The following is a 24,616-nucleotide window of genomic DNA, read 5'->3' on the forward strand; positions in this document are numbered from 1 at the left end:
CAAAACAAACAAACAAAAAAAGAAGTGGGAAAAGAGTAATGTCTTCATTCTCAGAAAACTGATTCTCTATTTGGAAAATATGGTAAATCCACAGAAATACTATTAGAATACTGAAGTACGTGGATGCAAAATTCACATAAATGAATACTGTTAATTTCATGTAACAATCAACTGCAAAATAGAGAAACTGCACAATAGGAAATACAACAAAAATACATAAAAAAACTTATGATGAAAATATCTATGCTGCAGGACAGAGATGATAGTCTCAATAAACAGGTATATCATATTTACGATGGGCATATACAACAGAATAAAAATGTCAACTAAAAAATATGTGAGCTGGATGCAGTGGCTCATGCCTATAATCCCAGGATTTGGAAGGCTGGGGCAGAAGGATCGCTAGAGCCCAGGAGCTCAAGACCAGCCTAGGCAATATAGAAAGACCCAATCTCTACACAAAATTTTAAAAATTAGCCAGGTGTGGTAGTGCCCGCCAGTAGTCTCAGCTACTCATGAGGCTGAAGTGGCAGGATCGCTTGAGTCCAGGAGGTCGAGGCTGCAGTGAGCCATGATCACACCACTGTACTCCAAGCCTGGGCAAGATCCTGTCTGTATAAAATTTAAAAAATTAGCCGGGCATGGTAAGCTGCAGTTAGTCATGATTACGCCACTGCACTCTAGCCTGGGAGACAGAGTGAAACCTTATCTCAAAAAAGAACCTATTTATGTTTATTAATATGCAACTGTTTTAATTACTAAATGCCCATTATGTAGTCATAAAAAATTAGAATATGCTTTATGCTGTACTGGAGCAAATTCACAAGTACTATAATGTCATTTTGGGGTGGGGATAGGACAGTAAGGTACAAAAATGGGTTATATGGTAAACATAACCCATAAATGTTAATAAAAATAAATGATTATTTGGGTAAACACAAAACAAAACACAAATAACAAAAACATAAAAAGAGGGAGACTATGTGATATGGTTTGGCTGTGTCTCCACCCAAAACTCATCATGCATTGTAGTTCTCATAACCCCCATGTGTCATGGGAGGAACCTGGTGGGAGGTAACTGAATCATGGGGGTGGTTATCTCCATGCTGTCCTCATAATAGTGAGTTCTCACGAGATATGATGGTTTTATAAGGGGCTCCCACTGCTTTGCTCTGCACTTTTCCTTGCTGCTGCCATGTGAAGAAGGACATGTTTGCTTCCCCTTCTGCCATGATTGTAAGTCTCCTGAGGCCTCCCCAGCCCTGCAGAACTATAAGTCAATTAAACCTCTTTCCTTTATAATTCACCCAGTCTCAGGCAGTTCTTTATAGCAGTGTGACAATGAACTAATATGTATTTATATTTACTTGTTATATATAGATTTCCTATAAAGAAATATAAGAAATTAGTAGCACCGGTTAGTACTATCTGTAACTATTAGTACTATTAGTTAGATTAGTATAGGGATAACTATAGTTTATCCCTAATGAGCTGTTATTGGTAGGACAGAGGCAGGAAAACAGCTATTTATTAGATACCACCTTAAAGCTTTTGAATTTTAAAATGTGGAGAACAGAATACTTAAGAAAAACCTGATGTAATTTAATTAATAAAACATGTCTTACAGGGGAGAAGTACATGATATTGTATATCTAGGAATGTGTTGAATTTTATAAAAACTAGGTACTCCATAGTGTCTAACTTCCTCTTTCTACCCAATATCAAGATAGATGGTTTCTACTTTCAAGAACTTGATGGATACAAAATATTCCACTGTAAGGTTCTAAAACATTTAATTAGTAGGAAAGCTTGAATATTTTACTTGGTTTATGAGAACTCAATTTTTCTTGCCAGCATGAGAGGAAAGATCCCTGCAGATCAGATCCCTAGTGAAACTGATACATACTCTTTAAAAGAACACAACTATCTAAAATCTCTGGAAGTGGTCCTAAGAGTATGCAGCAAATGAAGAAACATTTATTCAAGAAAATGCACTAAAACTCAGTAAGAAAAGCAAGAGTCTGTGGTATGTGAATCAAGATGCTGCTCCTTTCATCCCCACCCTCAGCTCAATGAGAAAGAAAAACCACTCCAGCTGGCTACAGCCAAGAACACAGGCCTCCCTCTCCCAGAGGTCCAAGTTGGAAAGCTATGCCTTAGTACAGAGCTGAAAGCCTGTCTTCCTAGCGGGGTGAGGGGCAGGATGTCAGCATTTCTCATCCTACCACAGCAACCTCCTGCTGCTAAGTTAGAAGGTACGCATGGCTGAGAAGTTGACATTCAATCCCCTCTTCTAGCCAGCCTCGACTCATGGGGCAGAGAATTTGAAAAGATATTTTTCTGGAAAGGACAGGTGAATAGTCAATGAACACATGAAAATATGCTTAACATAATTAGTCATCAAAGAAATGCAAATTAAAACCACAATGAGATACCATCTCACACCCAGTAAGATTATTGTAATTTTAAAAGTCAGGTAATCCATGTAACTCAACAATTCCACTCCTAGGTATATTACCAAAGGAATTCAATGCAGAAACACCAATAGATATTTGTATGCTAATACTGCAACATTTTTGCAACTGCCAAAATGCAAAAACAAATAGACATCAACTGATGGATAAGCAAAATGTAGTACACAGCCATAAAATGAAATATTGTTCAGCCCTAAGAAGTTATCAACTACTGATACATTCAACATCAATAAACCCTGAAAATATTTCGCTGCATGGAAAAAGCCAATTTAAAAAGACCACATATTATATGATCCGATTTACATAAAATATTCAGAAAAGGCAACTCTATATAAGGATAGAAAGTAGATTATCAGCCGCTTAGTGCTAGAGAAGATGAGGGGATGGAAGATGATAACTAAAGGGTACAGGGTTTTTTTGTTTGTTTTTTGTTTTTTGAGACAGAGTTTCATTCTTGTTGCCCAGGCTGGAGTGCAATGGCACAGTCTCAGCTCACTGCAACCTCCGCCTCCCGGGTTCAAGCGATTCTCCTGTCTTAGCCTTCCAAGTAGCTGGGATTACAGGCGCTCACCGCCACTCTTGGCTCATTTTTTTATTTTTAGTAGAGACGAGGTTCACCATGTTGGCCAGGCTGGTCTCGAACTCCTGACCTCAGGTGATCCACTCGCCTGGGCCTCCCAAAGTGCTGGGATTACAGGCATGAGCAACCATGCCCGGCCAAGGGTACAGGGTTCTTTATGAGGTGATAAAAAAAGTTATCAAATTCACTTTGGTAATAGTTGTACACATTTGTGAATATAATAAAAATCAATGAATTGTATACTTTAAATGGGTGAACTGGAGGGTACTGAATTATCAACCATTAAAGTTGTCACTAAAATTTTTTTCTCTTAAGTACTTATTCATATACATTTGCTCCTTTTTATACTGAAATATTTATTTTCTTCAATTGCTTTAAAACACTAATACGAGGAAAAGCACCCAATAAACATTGCATATATTTTATAAATATGTTGTTTTATTTTTCAAATATATGAAAATATAAGACTTGAATGTACAATCATGTAGCCTCTTTTCAACTTGATACTGGCACAATAATGAAGCCTTAGAAAAAACCTTCCCTATTCCACAGTTTTCTCCTGCCCCCCCATTTTAGCTACATCTGCTGGAATGGAATCCACAGAAGTTCTGAATGATTTTCCAGTCTACATCGAAATACCTGAAAAATCAGAATTTATACTGATATAAATATAGCCAAGTACCCGAAGATTACCACTTGCACTGCTTTATAAACTCATTTAGCAAAGTAGTGCACACAGTATTTCACCGTTCTCAACCCTCTTCATGTAACGTACAAAGAGAACCAGAACAGAGGACACATTGTTCCAACCAAAACCCCAGCAAGTTATTTTGTGGCTATCAATCAAATGATTAAGTTTATATGGAAAGGCAAAATATGTAGAATAGCCAGCACGACACTGACGAACAAAGTCAGAGGACTGACACTATATGACTTGACTACCTGACTATAATGCTGCGACAATTAAGACAATGTGGTACTCACGAAAGAATAAACAAATAGATCAGTGAAACAAAAATGGGAATAAAAATCTGTATGTGAATGTTTATAGCAGCTTTATTCATAAATGCCAAAAAAAGGAAGCAATCAAGATGTTCTTCAAAAGGTGAATGAATAAACATACTTACATATTGATACAATGGAATATTTTTCAGCGATAAAAATGAAGTAGCCACCAAGCCATGAAAACACATGGACGAAACTTAAATGTATATTATTAAATGAAAGAAGCCAATCTAAAAGGCTAAATCTTATGATTACGACTATATGACATTCTGAAAAAGGCACAACTATGGAGACAGTACAAAGAACAGTGGTTACCAGAGGTCTGGGGATTAGGAAGGGATGCAGGATTAATAGAATTTCTTAGGGCAGTAAACTCTTCTGTGTGATCCTGTCACGGTGGAATACATAAAATTGCGCATTTGTCAAAACCCACACAACTGTAGAACATAAAGAGCGAACTCGAATTTCAACTATAAATTTAGCTAAAAATAACATACCACTATTAGTTCATCAATTATATGTACTACACTAATGCAATATATGAATAATAAGTAAACTGTGAGTAGCAACTGCATATATGGGAACTCTGTAGTATCTGCTCAATTTTCTGTGAACCTAAAAATACTTAATAGCAATTCAGATAAAATTATAAAAGAATACAAGTAATACAAGATATGTTTATGTTTTAAAAATTAAATTGTTATGAAGGTATCAAGAACAACCAAAATCACAAAATGAGAATCTTCTTCTCCATACATGAATAATGAAGACAGTCTAGCATGCTAAAGTTCAATAAGGAAGAGAAGGGGAAAAAGAGAGCCCACAAATTTGCAAGCACACATATAATTGATAATTCCAATTGTTAAAATCTAGAAATAATAATAATTATATTTTTTTTAAGTCGGAGTCTCATTCTGTCACTCAGGTTGGAGTGCAATGGCATGATCTTGGCTCACTGCAACCTTCGCCTCCCGGGTTCAACCAATTCTCCTGCCTCAGCCTCCCGAGTAGCTGGGATTACAGGTGCCCACCACCACGCCTGGCTAATTTTTGTATTTTTAGTAAAGACGGGGTTTCACCATGTTGGCCAGGCTGGTCTCGAACTCCTGACCTCGTAATCCGCCCACCTCAGCCTCCCAAAGCCCTGGGATTACAGGCATGAGCCACTGCCCCCAGGAAAATCTAGAAATAATTTTATATATATATATATGATTAAAGCATTATTTCTTCATATAAACACAAAAGATAATCCCAGAAACTTTAAAAAAACTTTAGGTTCAAAAAAAACCTTGAATATAATTTACAACTAAAAAAAATCAAAATAAAATGAAATCAAACTATTTCAAATTTCATAATTAATGAATATTATTTAGAAAGTATATCACTCATGAGCGGGCACAGTGGCTCATGCCTGTAATCCCAGATATTTGGGAGGCCGAGGTGGGCAGATCATTTGAGGTCAGAAATTTCAGACCTGCCTGGTTAACATGGTGAAACCCCGCCTCTACTAAAAATAGAAAAATTAACCAGGCGTGGTGACACGCCTGTAGACCCAGCTACTCAGGAGGCTGAGGCAGGAGAATCACTTGAGTTTGGGAAGTGGAGGTTGCAGTGAGCCGAGATCGCGCCACTGTCCTCCAGCCTGGGCAACAGAGCTAGACTCCATCTCAAAAAAAGAAAAAAGAAAAAAAAAAGTATGTCACTTGGAGGTCAATTTTTTTTTTTTTTTTGAGATGTAGTCTCACTCTGTCACCCAGGCTGCAGTGCAATGGCACGGTCTCGGCTCACTGCAACCTCTGCCTCCCGGGTTCAAGTTACTCTCCAGCCTCAGCCTCCCAAGTAGCTGGGAATACAGGCACGTGCCACTACACCCAGCTAATTTTTGTATTTTTAGTAGAGATGGGGTTTCACTATGTTGGCCAGGCTGGTCTCGAACTCCTGACCTCGTGATCCACCCGCCTCGGCCTCCCAAAGTGCTGGGATTACAGGTGTGAGCCACCGTGCCCGGCCTACTTGCAGGTCAATTTATAAAGCACAAGATGTTCTATTAAAAAAAAAAAAAAAAAAGTCGGGCACAGTGGCTTATGTATGTAATCCCAGTGACTCAGGAGGCTGAGACAAGAGGATTGCTTGAGGCCAGGAGTTTTGAAACTAGCCTGGGCAACATAATGAGAACCTATTTCTACCAAAAATTTAAAAACTTAGCTGGGCATGGTGGCAGGTGCCTGTAGTCCCAGCTAATGAGGAGGACGTTTGAGCCTAAGAGTTGAAGGCTGCAGTGACCTATGAGCACACCACTGCACTCCAGCCTGGGTGACAGAGAAGACTATGACTGAAGAAGAAAAAAGAAAAAATACATAGTTACATTATATTCACATGTAAGCAAAAGAGCATAGAGAAAACAAGACAGCTCCTCTGAAATAAATGAAACATGCTATTCCCTCTTATTTAACTGATATCTATTTTACTCTATTGAGTTAGCATTAGGAGAGGCCAACTGGGAATCTCACATTATGGAAATAGAAGAAGATAGTCTCTTCATATCAAGGAGTATGAAGGCAAAAGCTAGCAAAACAAGGTAATAATAAGCATTGGCCCAAAAGACTGGGAATAGTCCAAAAAATGTGAGAGATAAAATTGTGTGTTTATTTTACAAAAATCTTCAAAATTTTAAAAAGAACTTCAAATTTCATTACTGTACTTTAAAAAATACCTCAAGATATCAAATTTCTTCATTTTAAACTAAAAATATCAAGATTTTTGTATTTCTGTATTTTTCTTGACAACCATTAGTTACATAAGTATGCTTTTAAGTCAAATTCTATATTAATGCATATGACAATCTATGACTATGTCTGGAACCTGAGGTGTTATTTATATTGGATTTATTATTATTATTATTATTATTATTATTATTTTGAGATGAAGTCTCACTCTGTTGCCCAGGCTGAAGTGCAGTGGCGTGATCTCGGCTCACTGCAACCTCCGCCTGCCGGGTTCAGGCAATTCTCCTGCCTCAGCCTTCCAAGTAGCTGGGATTACAGGCGCCCGCCACTACACTATTTTTAGTAGAGACAGGGTTTCACCATGTTGGCCAGGCAAACGCTTGACCTCAGGTGATCCACCCGCCTCGGCCTCCCGAAGTGCTGGGATTACAGGCGTGAGCCACTGTGCCCGGCCTTATTATTATTTTTAAAAAGATTTTGAAGACCCCCCACCCAAGAGGAGAACTTGGAAAACTAATGTAGAGCTGATTTATGCTCTCCTTTTAAGACATGTGCTTTTATTGTAAATTAATGTGTACCAGTGGTCAGCAAGCAACAAGAATGGATAAAGATAATAAACCCTTAATAAAAACCTGTCTGTTAAAGCACAAAACAACATAAAAACTACTTCAATCTTGAATTCTTTAATTCTATTTTTGCCATGAAGAGCTTCATCAGAAAACCCTTAGGTGTCTTCAAATTTAGCTCCTTTACACATACTTCATTGTTATTACAGGATTCAATGTGCTGCCTTGCCTGACAAAGAAAGAACAGAGGCACAACATGCTGTTATGCAACACCATGTCTCCAAGTGCAGCTTGCAGCTCCTTTACTCAGCAAGCACCAAATGCATGTTTAATCAGTGTTACAGCTTACAACCAGGCAAGTCAAGTCACTATCCTTCCAATCCTCAAAAGGGCCTGTTTGCTGATTTATGCATAGCTTGAAGACTATCTTGGAATTATCATCAACAGCTACAGATGCGGGTGTGTGACATTACAAAACTTATGCCAATAAACAATTTTTTTCATTTTTATAGTGTAACTGGTAGTAGGGAGAGGAATAAAATCACTTTCTGCATTTGGAACTAAAACATTTCAATGGGGAAAAGTATCTTCAAACAGCTGAAAAGAAAAAGAACAGTTTAAAGATTCATCAGACAGAAAATTCAAGAAAAATAACCATAAACATTAGCATTTTGGAGGAAATATGTGATTCAGCGTATACAAAAACCTAAAAATACTAAAAAATAGAGCCTATTTACGGTGTGATTTATTACTTGCAGAGGCTAGCAATTTACATCAAATAGTTACAGTGAAATTTACCACGGATTACTAACAGCGAAGATACATCCCTTCAAGATATACTGAAAACATTTGCCATCTTTGATATGAAGCTTGTTCAGGTTTTGTTCGGAAGCCCTCCATGAAAAGAAAAGGTTCATTCATCACTATTGTGGACTAAAGCAACATATCTGGTAACACTTTACTCCTGATGCAATGTAGGGTAAGCAGCACTTCTCTTAATTATTTTAAAACTCTGACATTTAGTAACTCCATTATTTTAAGCTTAAATATGTGATGTGTTTAATCTGTGGAAATAAAACTTTTATTAAGAAGAGATAAACTCTGCTATTAATTGCTTTTTCAAAATATTAGTAAAATGGAATTAATTTCAATACTAGATTATAAAATTAATGACACAACGATCCTCTAATCTTCAAAGGAAAAAATGATTTAAATCCCTATTCTGCTCAGCTGCTCCCCAAAAGAGTTGCTTTAAAAAGGAGTTGATGTTCTAAACTTACCGAATTGTATACACTAAGTATGTGCAGTTTTTTGTATATAAATTGCAGTTCACATTAAATACATCAGCCTAGTTAGATATGTAAAAATTTTTAAGTATCTTTGTAGCTACTAAATATAGAATACATAAATGGCAGAATCTAACTTCTACATTTTCATTATATTTTCGGCTCTTCAGCCCAAATGTTAAAAATAACAACATATTTTAAATTCTATTAAAATACACTCATTTACTATCATTTCCCAACACGTTAACAGACTAAAGTAGGACTGCACACTGAAAACCTATGCAAGAAATGCAACATGTATAATAAATACATTTACTAACTCTCTGCTAGTAAATACATTTTCTAGCAATTTTCTAGTATTTACTAGCTAGTATTTCTTTTCTAGCAATTTTCTGGTATTTTCTAGCAATTTTCTAGTATGTACTAGTATTTCTAATAAATACATTTTCTAGTAATTTGCTTCACAATCATTCTCTTTTTCTCTAGATGAAGACATTTTCTGGGAAAACTGGTACTTCTGTCATCACTACAGCAGAAGATGTTAAGAAGCAAGAAGACAAGAAAAAGAAGAATCTATCTTGACCATGTTAGGTATAGCTGGAACAGTACTTAACCTCTTAGTGATTGTTTTTGTCTACATCCATGCCACACTCTGAAGGTCTTGTTCAAGGGACTGCATTCAGGGCAAAACTTGGCTCTAACAAGAAAGATTTAGAAGACTATCCTTTAAAAGCACACCTCCAGAATATTAAGACATACATCCCAGGGTAACTCCCTTGCTCTAAGAGCAATTACTATATGATGCTTCCAGCTTGAGGAATAAAATTATAACAAAGCAAATAGGCAAATTTTAACTTTACACAGAGGAAAAAAACAGAGAGGACAAAGCAATGAATATGGACATTGAAGATGAAGTACTCCAAAACATACAAGATTTAGTAATGTATACGAGACACAACAGCAAAAATGCCACAACCATTTTTCTAAGAGTACATATAAAATATATATTAATTAAAATAAAACTGCATTTAGGTTTGCGTTTTCCTTAAGCCTCTAGTAATCTACTTAATACAGGAAAGGGAAATTTAGTCAGTATGGGAAAGAAGACCATGAAAATGTTTAGAAAAATGAAGTTTTAGTTAGCATTAATGAACACTGAATATTTTAAAAACTGTCTTTGGAAATTATATTTTAGTAACTCAAAAGAAATGAGCCTTAGCATGACTTTTGGTAGTTAAGCAGTCGTAAAGATAAGGCCACATAGAAAAATAGACTACATAGAAAAGAAACTTTCTTGTTTCAATAAAGTATTGACATTATTTCCCTGATAAATGTGGGTAATACAAAATAAAACTACCATTGTTAACATTTTAATATATTCTCTAAGTAAACTGGAGTAACTCTTTCTTTCTTTTTGTTTTTTGAGATAGACTCCTGCTCTGTCACTTAGGTTGGAGTGCAGTGGCTTGTTCTCGACTCACTGCAACCTCTGCCTCCCGGGTTCAAGCAATTCTCGTGCCTCAACCTCCCAAGTAGCTGGGACTACAGGTGCCCGTCCACCACAACTGGCTAATTTTTGTATTTTTAGTTTTGCCATGTTGGCCAGGCTGGGCTCGAACTCCTGACCTCAGGTGATCCACCCACCTCGGCCTCCCAAAGAGCTGGGATTACAGGCTTGAGCCACCGCGCCTGGCCTGTAGGACTTTTTAAAAGCATTTCATGATTTACCATAAAAACATCTAGTTTGCATAACAATTATATTGCGGAAATACAACTGGCATAAACAAATCTGGAAACAAACACAACTCACTCTTAACTGGGATGTTTCATAGGAGAAATGGAGAGTTATGGCTAATCTGGTAGGTAGTTACGTGGAAATCTGATTAAGCTTTTCTTAATAGCTGGACTACAGTGTGAAAGGTGACAATATAAGGATTAGGTACGTGAGCAGCTCATAGGAAAGAAAGGACTACTCTGGGTAGTCAAGAATGGTATCCCTGAAGTGTTTGAGAAGTGAACTAATACTTTATCTTTACAAATCTGTACAAATCAAAGCAATTCAAAACCCATCTAAATTTTAATTTAAGCAACCTGTCCTCCCCTTATAAAACTCACTAGTCATAATTATTTAACACATAGAGTGATATATTCTGTACCAAAGTTATTTCCACATTGGATGCCCTTGACAAAAATGAAAACTCTAAATAAAACGAATTAACATTTGTTGATAAGCACTTATGTCATAGATACTCTGAGTCGCTATCAACATGCCTTGCTAGTGACCATATATAGAAATAAATACATTAAACATGGGCAAGTGTTTTAAATTTTATTGGTACTGCTCAGCTAATTGTCACAAAAACTAGAGCCATATTAAAATACTATTAAAATATACTTTAGGCTAAAAATAAAGTGGCAGGTTACTCTACTTTTTTTTTTTTTTTTTTTTTGCGATAGGGTCTACTCTGACACCCAGGCTGGAGTGTAGTGGTGTGATCACGGCTCACCGCAGCCTCGCCCTCCTGGGATCCCACCTCCTGAGTAGTTGGGACTACAGGCGAGTGTTGATTTTTTGTTTTTTTGTAGAGACAGGGTCTAAGTTGCCCAAGGCTGGTGATCCTCACGCTTCAGCCTCCCAAAGTGCTGGGATTGCAGGTGTGAGCCACCACACCTGGCCTGCTACTCTAATTAGTAGAATAATCTGATAGATTATTATTATTATTTTTTTTTTTGAGATGGAGTCTTGCTCTGTTGCCCAGGCTGGAGTGTAGTGGCTCACTGCAACCTCAGCCTCCAGGGTTTCAAGCGATTCTCCTGCCTCGGCCTCCTGAGTAGCTGGGATTATAAGCACGCACCACCACACCCGGCTATTTTTGTATTTTTAGTAGAGACGGGGTTTCACCATGTTGGTCAGGCTGGTCTCGATGTCCCGACCTCATGATCTGCCCGCATCAGCCTCCCAAAGTGCTGGGATTATAGGCATGAGCCACTTCACCCGTCCTATTTTATTTTTTAATAGAGATGAAGTCTCACTGTGTTGCCCAGGCTGATCTCAAACTCCTGAGCATAAGCAATCCTCTCATCTTGGCCTCCCAAAGGGATGGCCTTTGGGATGAACCACCAACACAGCTCCCAGACTCTTTATTAAAACAGTACAAAGAAATGGCATAATTTGACGTTTCAAATGAACTATTACCATGAAAACTATAAATAAGGATATACAGTTAAGTATCGTTACGACAGCTCGATAATTTTTCATTATTTGTTTCTCAGGCAGTGTATATCAACAAAATAAAGTATTTTTATAAATAATAAAAATTATGTATTTTCTATTGGTATCAAACCTTATCTTTTCCTGTAAGAGCACTAATACAATTTCTATGTCCTTTTTAATTTGGAGAGCCCTGAGACCTAGCAAGATGGCTAGGTTTCCAACTGCACATTTACTTTGATGTAACTACTAAGTAATTTGAATTTAATAAATATGGTCATATTTAAATTAAGACATTTGTCATAATAACAAAATTAACCTTATTCTCAAACAGTATACTCATGAAATTAAATACCTACTCTTAAAGAAACATATCCAAAGGTAACATAAAATAATAAAAAGAGCTTTAAACACACAAAACACACTGTGAGAAAAATCAGATGGTATATCAAAATGCAGTAATGGGTTTTGACACATTATAGTTTGTTATAAAACTGTCAAACCAATATTAGGGAAATTAAAAATTTTAATCCTAGTATATACCATCATTTAACTAAGATAACCAGCCAAATCAGTAGATACTTTATAATTTTCCCAATGAAGTCCTGTGCCTGCTCTCTCATGTCTACCTTACTCTAACACATCACTTACTCATTTTTCTTTTTTATATTGACAAAATCCATTTATATCTTGCTTTTAAACTTGAAAATAAGTGAGTTTAATAATCACCATGTTACTAACCAGTTAAACGAGCAACTGAATACATTTCTCTAGATTTCATTTGTTCTTTTCTAATCTGTGAATTGTCAGATTAACCAGGATAACAGCAATTTCCCTTGATAATCTGAAAGAATATTCATCCCCATATAATAAGACCACTATTAAAAAGGTAAAGATTTATTTCAATAAGAATTTGTAGCATACCCCACTAAGTTAATGGCAAATAATTTAATGTGTGCTAAGACTTAATATGCTCTTTTCTCAAAAAAGGAACATACTATTTTCTAAAATAGGTGAGGGTCTCTAAAGTAACATTCTGCCTGTTAACATTAACATCTGAATATTACCAAATACTTCTTAAGATGAAACAGGATCTCCATCTAGTGGCCAGTGGGGTAACTCCATACTATACAGGGGCTAGAGAAAAAATGATTCTGGCCTACAAAATGCAACTTCCAGAATACCATTTGTTATGAAAAGTGGAAGTGAAAATTGAGAAAGAAATTAAAATGAACAAATAATTAATATATTTTCCTATCTAGAACACTAACAGATGTCTTTATTTTAGTAAGCAATAAGAAACAAATTATTAAAGCATCAAACTTACTATTTTGAGTAACTGGAACCATGATGTTAACCTTTGATAAATCTGATTAATTTAACCTAAATATGAAGATTTATGTTTCTGCTGTAATGGCACCAAATGCTTTTTTTTAAAAGTCTCCATTCATTTACAGGCGTGGTGGCTCACGCCTGTCTGTAATCTCAGCACTTTGGGAGGCCGAGGTGGGTGGATCACTTGAGGTCAGGAGTTCGAGACTGGCCTGGCCAACGTGGTGAAACCCTGTCTTTACTAAAAACACAAAAAAAATTAGCAGGGTGGGTGGCGGGTGCCTGTAGTCCCAGCTACTCGGGTGGCTGAGGCATGAGAATTGCTTGAACCCGGGAGGTGGAGGTTGCTGTGAGCCAAGATCATATCACTGCACTCCAGCCTGGGCGACAGACTGAGACTCCGTCTCAAAAATAAAAAAATAAGTCTCCATTCATTTACGTATCTAAATTTTCCTCTCCACCCATTTTAAGATCTACAAAAAGAGGTCAAAATAGTAGGAAAACTACTGTTAAGTCACAAAAATCTTATGCTACAAACAGTGAATTCAAAAAGATGAAATATCAGGAATTTATCTTTTTTTTTTTTTTGAGACAGAGTTTCACTCTTGTCGCCCAGGCTGGATGGAGTGCAGTGGTGCCATCTCGGCTCACCGCAACCTCCGCCTCCTGGGTTCAAGCGATTCTCCTGCCTCAGCCTCCCAAGTAGCTGGGATTACAGGCATGTGCCACCACACCTGGCTAATTTTTTTTTTTTTTTTTTTTTTTAGTAAAGATGGAGTTTCTCCACGTTGGTCAGGCTGGTCTTGAATTCCCAACCTCAGGTGATCCACCTGCCTCGGCCTCCCAAAGTGCTGGGATTACAGGTGTGAGCCACCATGCCTGGCCAGGAATTTATCTTAAGAATATTAAATGTATAAAGCTCTGGATACATGTTCCCAATAGCATCTAATAATTTTAAATTTTACAAATTAAAGTAACAATCTGAAAGTAAACTGTTTAAATAATGGCATAGCCATTATTATGCAAGTAAAAAGTTCTTAGGCAATTATTTAATGACTAAATACAATATACTTAATGATTAAATCACTAAATATAATCAGTGCCTACCTCTGGAGAATAGGATCTGTGTCTCAGTTACAGAATTGTGACAAGTTAGTAATGGAAAAAAGGTTGTCCTTTCCCCTAAGGAGTTTGTATGCTCCCTCTATTCTGGTAATAATTTTACAACTAACAATACTATCTTTTTACCTTTGATGCAAAGATGTTGAGAACTAAAACTGAAGATCAATTTTATGTGCAATTATTGTTGATCCTTATGGTCAGCTTAGTATTATCATTTAATACACTCAGGCCAGTTTTTAAACTTCTATTGAAATAAAACAGACTTAGCTAACCAGCTACATAGTAAACTCATTAATATGAAAACTTGAAGGTTTTATTAAAATGAGGAGTAGACTCTGGTATTCATCTCAATCTTTAACAGTCATTAAACATTAAAGTTTAAAGATTACAAAGTATCTAACGTATACCTGTAGCCAGAAAATAAGGGCAAAAAGGGTGTGGGACAGTAATAAGAAACCACAATTGATATTTTAAATTAATGGCAGACCAATCTCTGCACTGAAAGTAAGGCATAAATTAGTGTGTTCCTATATTTTCTTGTCTTGCTCACCAATCATTTAAAAACATGTTATAGAAAGAAAATGTGCATTATTTTACTAAAGTTCTCAGAAAAGGCTATTACGTTAGGCCTGCATTTTTTTTTATATCATCTGCTAGCAATATAAGCAAATCATCCCTTGAATACAATGTCTCAGGCAAAATTATGAGGACTACTCTCACACTTACAAACCAATCTGTAGACTATTCTATAAAATAAATGGTTATATTCTGTAAAAATATCAGTATTATGAAAGATAAAGATAGGCTAGGAACTCTTCCAGATTACAGAAGAAAAGGACATGACAACTAAATGAAGTAAAAAATGGTGGAGTGGATCCTGTCACATACCTCAACTCCCACATTGCCGAAAATAATACTATATACACAAATGAAAAAATTGGAAAATAAACTTTAGACTAATTTTCCAACATAGAAATTTTACTAAGTCTAAGGAAGACTCTGGCTACATAATTCGTTCAGGTTTTTAAATGCCACTTAAGGCAGGGTGTGTTGGCTCAGGTCTGTAATTCCAGCACTTTTGGGTGGGCAGATCACATAGGGCCAGGATTTGAGACCAGCCTGGCTAACATGGTGAAACCCCATCTCTACCCAAAATACAAAAATTAGCCAGGCATGCTGCTGCATGTCTGTAATCCCACCTACTCAGGAGGCTGAGGCAGGAGAATTTCTTGAACCTGAAAGGTGGAGGCTGCAGTAAGCCAAGATTGTGCCACTGCATTCCAGCATGGGTGACAGAGGGAAACCCTGTCTCAAATAAATAAATAGTAGCCACTTAAAAAATTATTACTATTCTAACCAAAACTGATAACTAATTACATATTTATATTTTTATTTACATTTACTTACATAATTATATATGTACTTATACACTTATATTTACTTATATAATATTAAGCTGTGTTTTCCTGAAAACAATCCATATTTAATATCATTTAGGAGGCATGCTACCGTTTAACCTACTGACTACAAGTTACATCATTTTATCTTAATATAAGGTATTATCTCAAAATAAGTATTTGTTACCACATCCAAATATATCATTTAGAATTAACCACTGGACAAGTTAGCAAATTCAAGAACATCTAAAGCCTGATGAAAGAAATTTCTTTTTTCCAGGAAAATAATAAACCATAAAAGAAAGGTCAAACTTTGATCTGTCACATTAAATTTCTAAAATAGTTCCAAGATATAGTATCTAAGTCTCTGCAATTCTATACATTTACCAAAAATCAGTTGAACATACACACCTTCCCAGGAAGTGCACTTACATGAACAGCAATTACTGTAAATATTATGTAAATAATCCTGGATTTCCTTTTTGACAATGAACCATAAAGATAAAAGCTCAGTGTTATAAGAGAGTCAATTTCAGACCAAAACAGAAATTTAAAATTTTTAGTAGGTCATATCTTCACAGTATAAGGATTAAGAAAATAATACTTTAATAATAGAGAAGTGAGATAAAAAGAAACCTATCTCATCCTATTGAATTGTTCTATATAATCTAAAATTAAAATTTATACTCTCAAACATTTTAATAAAAAAAAAATTATGCATTTGACATCTACTTTTTAAAAAAGACCAGTCTGATGTATCAAACAGGTCAATCTAAACAAACAAAAAAATCAATCTAATACTTTCATGAAGGAGTTTGAGACAGACTGGGAAACAGTGTATTTTTAAAGGACAACAATCTTCCTGATACTGGGGAATATGGGCAATAATCCCTTCAAATACTAATATTTTTACCAGACATCCAACTGTGTCACTTAGCCGCTACCAACCACAAAATAGACTTCCAAGATTCATTTCCATTGTTTCCCTTATCTATTCTTCCTTAATAAATTAATGAAATACATACATGTTAATTTTCATAAGAAGATAAATAAAGACAGAGAAGAATATGAGTAAAACAGAGTTGAAACAATAAATAATAAAGGTTTTGGCTGAAAGAAATAGATGTTAACTGCTTGTTTCTCTTGGAAATATCTATACATTTCTGAACATGTAGCTTTCTATTCTTAGGAAAAGAACACATTTCTTAGATAATTCCATAACCAAGGAAATAATAAACTATATTATTCAATCAATAATCAGTTGTATACTGGCAAAACAAGTAGCTATAGTACTTTTATTATTGAATTTTAAGAAATTAATCATCTTCTTATCAAGTACCTATGGACTTGATTTATGTATCTGCCTTTCTTCAAAAATAACTGTTGTCTGCAATAGTGTTTGACAAAAATATTCAAAATCCATAGAAGTTTGATCATATTCAGATCAGAATGATGTTATGAAGTTGTTAGCCTTTGTCCTATCATTTTCAGTTACAGATGATTAAAAGGAAAAAAAGTGTACTTTCACCTTTCACAGATAAAGACAAAGGAATAATGAAACTTTTATTATTCTGTGTCCTATGGTAAGTGATGACACAGTATCAAATTAAGGGCACCAAAAACCAACTAAATATTTCCAGAATACTTTTTAGGAAATAAATCCATCAACTATTTCAATTGAAGCTTACTATTAGACAATGATAAAATAAGCAAACAAAATTATTCATCCACAGAGACATTTACAGGGATTATTTACCTGAATCATTTCGTAGATAAGATGACATGGCTGGGATGAGGCAGGACTGACTGAGAAGCTCGAGAAGTACAGAAGGAAGGGCATTACTGTTCTGCCCTCTAGTCTCATGAGATGACTGAGCTTCTCCATTTACCGCACTACTGACAGGATTTATGTAACTGGCAAGAACCTAAAAATTGTTGAAATTAATTTGGATTTCAGTTTCACATACTTCAAAAGTTTTTATTGTAGGTTAGAAATTCAATCTGAATACTAAGAGTACATATTTTCTACTTAATCAGTATCTTATACTATGTTTTAAAATAATTATTTGTTTAAATTTTCAAAAGAGAAGGATCTGTTTTGTCTGAGAGTGTTGCTTACAAAGGATGGTACACTACATATGACTAGACATATAAAAGCAATACAACTACGAACATAAAAAATGTAGTAGCAATTCTGTACTATTTACATATTTTATTGAATAGACTCAATTCACAGTTTGAGGGTAACAAAATCTTAGAACTTTATACTAGAAGGAGCATTCTAGAGTTGCAGAAGACACATTCAAAGCATTGACCAACTTCAATTAGCTGATGCAGGAAGCAAAGCTAATCTTTTCATTAAGTATTTCCCCTATACATTTCTGTGGTATAAAGACTTTCTATTCTTATCCAACTTGCCTGAATCTAGAAAAGTTATTTATTTATCTATTTATTTTTTTGAGACGGAGTTTCGCTCTTATCGCCCAGGCTGGAGTGCAATGGCGCAATCTTGGCTCGCTGCGACCTCTGCCTCCCGGGTTTAAGTAATTCTCCTGCCTCAGCCTCCTGAGTAGCTGGGATTACAGGCATATGCCACCAAGCCCAGCTAATCTTTCTATTTATTAGTAGAGGCACGGTTTCACCATGTTGGCCAGGCTGGTCTCAAACTCCTGACCTCAGGTGATCCACCCACCTCAGCTTCTCAAAGTGCTGGGATTACAGGCATGAGCCACCGCGCCCGGCTGAAAAGTTATTTTTAAAAATGTAAGCAACCATGAACCTGGGAGGCGAAGGCTGCAGTGAGCCGAGATCACGCCACTGCACTCCAGCCTGGGCCACAGAGTGAACTCCGTCTCAAAAAAAAAAAAAGCAACCAAAATGCGTATAAATAAATAACACTTAAAAAAAAAAGTCCAGATACAACACATTAAACAAGAAAATGCCTGTAGGAAGATGCATCTTCCGGCTACTGGAGAATTTCATCCCTGCCACTTTCCTCTCAGTGAAGAAGCTAGTTGAGAGGGAAGAAATACAGAGTTACAAGTAAGCAAGAACAATCTTTATCCAGTGGTATCTTAGAATGCACTGGGAAGAAGGACCACAAGTGGGCATAAACATAGCTGAGGAAAGGTGGATTAGTTATCAATATTTTAAAATAAATAAATACAAAAAAAAAACCATTATCACGAACAATATCAAGTTTACAAATATACCTGCAGAAGGCAGGTAACATGTTCCTCTTCCAGCCTTTGCTTAGTTAAGGCTTGTTCCACATCCCACCCAGAAGCTGTAGAGCCTGTTCCAAAGCCAGTCCCTTTGGCCCAATATAACTGTTGTTCTTCTGTTGATGTAGGGTTATGAGAGCTTGACACCTGTGGCTTAAAATAACAAAAAATGAACATCCATTACAATTTGTTTTTGCTTATCTTCAAAAATATTTATCACTGGGAAAGTAAAATGATGAAGCTACTATGGAAAACAGTTTGGTGGCTGCTTAAAAAAATTGAACACAGATTTTCTGTATGACCCAGCAATTCTACTTCTAGTATTAAAACAGATAAAAACTGGTACTGAAATAGACACGTTTACAGCAGCACCATTTAAACAAAAGATGAAAATAGCCTAGATGCCAACCAACAGATGAATGGATCAACAAATAGGATATTTATTGAGCCATAAGAAGAAATGAAGTACTGATATATGCTACATGAATAAACCTAGAAAACATTATACTAAATGAAAGAAGACAGACGCAAGGAACAACACATTACATGATTCAATTTATATGCAATATCCAAAATAGGTAAATGCATGGAGACAGAATGCAGATTGGTAATTGCCAGGGGCTGGGGGAAGGGGTAAATGGAAAGAAACTGCTTATATTTAAGAATGAATGAATGAATACATACATAAATAAATACAAATTTTCAAATATTTATCAAGAAAAGAAGGGATAAACCACCCTAGAGCCTAAAAAGTCAATGACTCAAAACTGAATTGAGAAAACAGTGAAAAGAATACAGATATGAGCAGATCTTTTTAGGATAAATATAGCAAAAGGGTATCTCAACTATTCCTGACCCTTTGCATGTTTATATACATTTTATAATTGGCTTGTAAACTTCCTCCAAAATGAACCTGGAATTGTATCAAACTTAAGGATTGATCTGGGAAGAAATAATGTTATTGCACTATCATATCTAACCCACTGAAGATACACATGAACACAGACAGATTCACCTGCCTTAGCCTCCCAAGTAGCTAGGAATATAGGTGTAAGCCACCAGGCCCGGCTAATTTTTGTAATTTTAACAGAGATGGAGTTTCACTATGCTGGTCAGGGTGGTGTCGAAATCCTGACCTTAAGTGATCTGCCTGCCTCCACGTCCCAAAGTGCTGGGATTACAGACATGAGCTACCATGACCAGCCAAAAATTTCATAAAGTGGTATTATACATATTTTTCAGATTTACTCATAGATATTTTCTATTTTTGGTGCTATTCTAAAATATATCTTTATAAAGCTCATTTTATGTCTGTTGCTAGTATGTAGAAATTAACTAATTTTTATATACTGACCCCATGTTGTATTATTAATAAACTCACTTATGCCATTAATTATTTTGGTATTTTTTTTTTCTTTTTGAGACACGGTTTCACTCTTGTCGCCCAGTCTGGAGTGCAATGGCGCAATCTCGGCTCACTGCAACCTCCGCCTCCTGGGTTCAAGTGATTCTCCCACCTCAGCCTCCCGAGTAGCTAGGATTACAGGCGCACGCCACCATGTCCAGCAAATTTTTGCATTTTTAGTAGAGATGGGGTTTCAGCATGTTAGCCAGGCTAGTCTCGAACTCCTGACCTCAGGCTATCCACCCACCTCGGCCTCCCAAAGTGCTGGGATTACAGGCGTGAGCCACCTCACCCAGCCTATTCTGGTATGTTCTACAATACAATTAAATCATATTGAAATAATGAGGAATTTTTTTCTTTCTTTCTTGAATTTCCTGTCTTACCGCACTGGCTAGATCCCCACCCACAACCCCCATTCTATGGTATTATTCTTAAAAGTTCAAAAAGAAGAAGGATCACAATATAAATTCAGTGTATCTTGGTAAATGGGAAAGCTTATTAAGCACTTAAATCTTTTCTGCTTTTCAAGTAGATAGGTTTCTTTTTGGTTTACTGAAGAAGACTAATAGAGAAAACAATTAATTTACAATTTCTGTTTTAAATATCCTTTTAGATGTGAAAATGGAACACCCAAGTCTCTGAAAGATTAATTCAGAAAAAAACTTTATTCTGTACTCCCTAATTAAATCTAGTTTTTTTTAATAACTGAAATAATTAAAAGTGAACCTACCTCAGTTTGATTCACACTAGAGTTTGGAACTCGTGGGGCATGGTGGCTCAAAGCAGAGAGACAGACAAGAATGAGGTGTAAGGCTCCAATTTCCAATGCCATCCGCCTTAGAAGTACACCATCATCAGTTGTCAAAGGTGTAGTGCTAAACAAGCTACGAAGGACGTGGAAAGGAAGGGTTGGAAGCACATTGGCTGATGGAGATTGAAGAATATGACCTAGATTGAAGAAAGAAGAGGACTCAAGATTAAAAACAGTTAAAAACATATAAGAAGCTACATACAGGGTCATAAATTAATAATGACACTGTAATACAAAAGTATATCACTAAATTATTTAAAAAACCAAATACCACAAATACGACAGTAATATCTTAAAATTTAATTTAAAAAAAAAAGGATCAGGAAAAACTCTGTCAGACACAGTATACATAAACCTCAAAAAAATGGAAACATATGTATGATCATAGCTATAGATTATGTCAAAATTATTACAAACTAGAATTTAAACTAAAACCTGAACAATAGAAAAGAAGTATTAGTAGTATCTTACAACAGTAAGAAAGTAACTGCTTTTCTTGGGAGTAGCTTTAACCATGAACAGATAATGAACAAGCAAAACTATTTTTTTCCCAACAGTGTTCTACTGTGTTCTAACCAGGAAGGGGTATTAAATGCAAAGAAAGCAATGCTACATGGATGGTACACGAGATAATTAGTACAGAAAGATATCATAACTATCCTTTTTAATAAAAATTCATTGTATATGCACTAAAAATAGTGTGAAATTACAGAAAGGCATTTTTTTTTCCTTTTCTGTTTAGGGTTACACCTACTTTAACATTCTGTAGTAACAGAGTGTTGAAATACTATGGTTCTTATTACACATTCTATGTCTATCAAAACATCAAATGTATAACATAAATATGTACAACTATTACGTATCAATAAAAAATATGGTTCTTACCCCTCTATCTACTTAAAAAAAAAATCAGATCAAGTAATTAGAAATTCCTGACCTACTAAAATAAATACAGTTGACACCTGAATAACACAGGTTTAAACTACATGGGCCCACTTATATGCCGACATTTATGAGGGATTTTTGTTGTTAGGAAAATATAAAGGAAAAAATATTTACTTTGAATATTTGTTAGCTTCAGAGTTTTGAGATCTACAAATAAATTCATATAGTTTTATTAGATTAAATATACTTTGTAGTACAGAACTTAACAGTTTATTCTTTCTAAACGGCATGTGAATGAAATCAACCCTAATCAAAACCATGTGATTTTAAAATAACATAAGGAATATTAATTTTCTAATAAATATTAATAGAATAAATGGTAAGTGAAAATGCAAAAAAAAAAAAAAAAAAAAAAGAAGAAGAAAGAAAAAAGAAAATGCAGACATCACCCAAATGAAAATCTACTTGTGAGGCTATCCTGTAATTCTTCAGTTTTTCTTTCTATTAAATAACAATGCCAACCCAATGGAAACAATCATCACAGCTTTCTCTTATTATTCTATGTTATCATTAATACATATTATGGCATTATTTTCCTAATTCTGTTCTCTTTAATCTAAGTATTGCTACCAGATTCATTTTCTGAAAAAAACTATATTCAACACATCACTAATCTTAACACATTTTAATAAACTTTTATTGCTATTCAGAATAAAATCTAAAGTTTTTAGTACGTTTTTCCATGATCTGTTACCAATATTAGCTTTTAAAATGGTCACAATGCTCCCGTTTGTGCAAATTTTCATCTGCTAACTTATCCCCTCTCATACATTTTAACCTCAAAACACTGCTCATTCCATTTATTTTCTGAGATAACTCATCCCAACCTAAATCTAATCTGTCCTTCAAGGCCTCACTAAAAAGTACCATGCCACTTCATTCACATTGCTGAGTAGTAAAGAAATAATCTCACATGTGTGTTTCTCCATAATACTGCACTCAAGAGTACTCAAGGGATTTTATAACTTGCTAAGTCTACAGGTTTATGTACATCCCTTGTTTCTATTACTGGAGAACATTAGCTACTTGGAGGTAGCTCTAAATAACTGCTTCATGTTTAAATCCCTCCAGTGATGCCCAACAGTTTTGTCAGCACAAGGGAAATAATTTTTGAATGAATACAGAGATGAAAATGAAGATTCTTTAGGATTTGTTATGTATAACTAATACTGGAAGTGAGCTACCACTTACAAATCATCTAACAGCTTAACTATGAAGGAAATAAATGATGAATAATAGGCAATGATCTGGATACCTTTACACAACCTATTCACATATGTGTTGATAAATTTAATACTAAACACTTACTTCCTTCTCCATCATCTGTCACTCCCAATACCAATCGAAGAAGGCACTGGGCATGTTTTCTCTCTTTCAGTAGCACTTCCGCATAGCCCGGAAGACGAAGAAATAATCCAAAAGCAGCCAAAGAATGGGCAGGTATGGGAGACATGGTCTGTACTGCTGACTTGATAGGTGGAGGTTCAGCCGCAATAGTTTCTGGTGCTTCATAAACTAACTCCCCTGACTGTTCAATGGTCACCCATTCAAACTGATCGCTATCCTTTGGCTTTTCCTGAGTGGTAGATGTTACAACTGGAGCACTCACCTAAAGAAAAAGAAAAGTGTTTGCTTGGCCATTCACATTTTCAACATCAGATTCAAAGTAAAGACTGAACTTTAAATGATCTCTTTAAAATATAGGACTATAAGGATTAATAAAGCTGCTTGCTTTAAAAAACAAGCTTCCAGCCGGGCGCAGTGGCTCATGCCTGTAATCCCAGCACTTTGGGAGGCTGAGGCACATGGATTACTTGAGGTCAGGAACTCAAGACCAGCCTGACCAACATGGTGAAACCCCATCTCTACTAAAAAACACAAAAATTAGCCAGGCATGGTGGCACGCGCCTGTAGTCCCAGCTACTCAGGAGGCTGAGGCAGGAGAAACACTTGAACCCAGGAGGTGGAAGGCACAGTGGGCCAAGATCACACCACCGCACTCCAGCCTGGGCAACAAAACTATCTCAAAAAAAATAAATAAAAATAAAAACAAGCTTCCAAACATCAAGACGCACATGACAGCAGAAGTATGGCAGTGTCTGCCAAGTGTCTCTACATTAGTTATTATTTCCACCTTCATAATTAGTTAAGTATCTGTATGCAGATTCTTGAGACTATTTAAATATCTTACTTCTCACCAAACTTTTGATCAGTCAGTCTTAGCATTTTTATAATTGTGCCTGAAACAATTATTACTACAGTGGTTATGAAAAGGAGAACTTTCTAATTCTGTCATTCTTTCTATATTTATTAGTTGGCACCAAGCTATAAGGAAAAATATTCCCTTCTTATCCAATAATTTTTCAGTATAGATTCTAACTTTATTACATATGTATACTGTTACTATCATTATTAATTCTGATGCCTAAGGGGAATAAGATTTGGTCTCTGAGACCCCATTAAAGCAGGATCCTGCTTCCTTTTAACTTGTCCCCCATCGTTCTTTGAGCATTTCCTTGCTTTCTAGCATAG

At 35.7% G+C, this 24,616-nt stretch overlaps 1 protein-coding gene and 1 long non-coding RNA gene across 24 annotated transcripts in view; one reads left to right on the plus strand and one right to left on the minus strand.

The window, feature by feature from the left end:
• LOC129057727 (uncharacterized) overlaps positions 1-10,201 on the plus strand; it is a 71,023-nt gene extending 60,822 nt beyond the window's left edge. The window contains exon 5 of the long non-coding RNA XR_008522466.1: positions 9,124-10,201. This is a non-coding gene — a long non-coding RNA (uncharacterized LOC129057727). The remainder of the gene's footprint in view (positions 1-9,123) is intronic.
• Positions 1-24,616, minus strand: part of BIRC6 (baculoviral IAP repeat containing 6) — a 258,994-nt gene that overhangs the window by 51,390 nt on the left and 182,988 nt on the right. For all 23 annotated transcript variants that reach the window (XR_002913821.2, XM_063713739.1, XM_063713738.1 and 20 more), the window contains 4 exons: positions 23,393-23,693; positions 21,059-21,276; positions 18,912-19,076; positions 17,456-17,624 (listed from right to left, as the gene is read on the minus strand). Coding sequence is in view for 22 of the 23 variants with exons in the window: in XM_063713739.1 (XP_063569809.1) it covers positions 17,456-17,624; positions 18,912-19,076; positions 21,059-21,276; positions 23,393-23,693 (853 nt within the window). In the remaining variant the exon portion in view is untranslated. The remainder of the gene's footprint in view (positions 1-17,455; positions 17,625-18,911; positions 19,077-21,058; positions 21,277-23,392; positions 23,694-24,616) is intronic.

Source organism: Pongo abelii, chromosome 12 (assembly GCF_028885655.2).
Source record: "Pongo abelii isolate AG06213 chromosome 12, NHGRI_mPonAbe1-v2.0_pri, whole genome shotgun sequence".
NCBI classification, from domain to species: Eukaryota; Metazoa; Chordata; class Mammalia; order Primates; family Hominidae; genus Pongo; species Pongo abelii.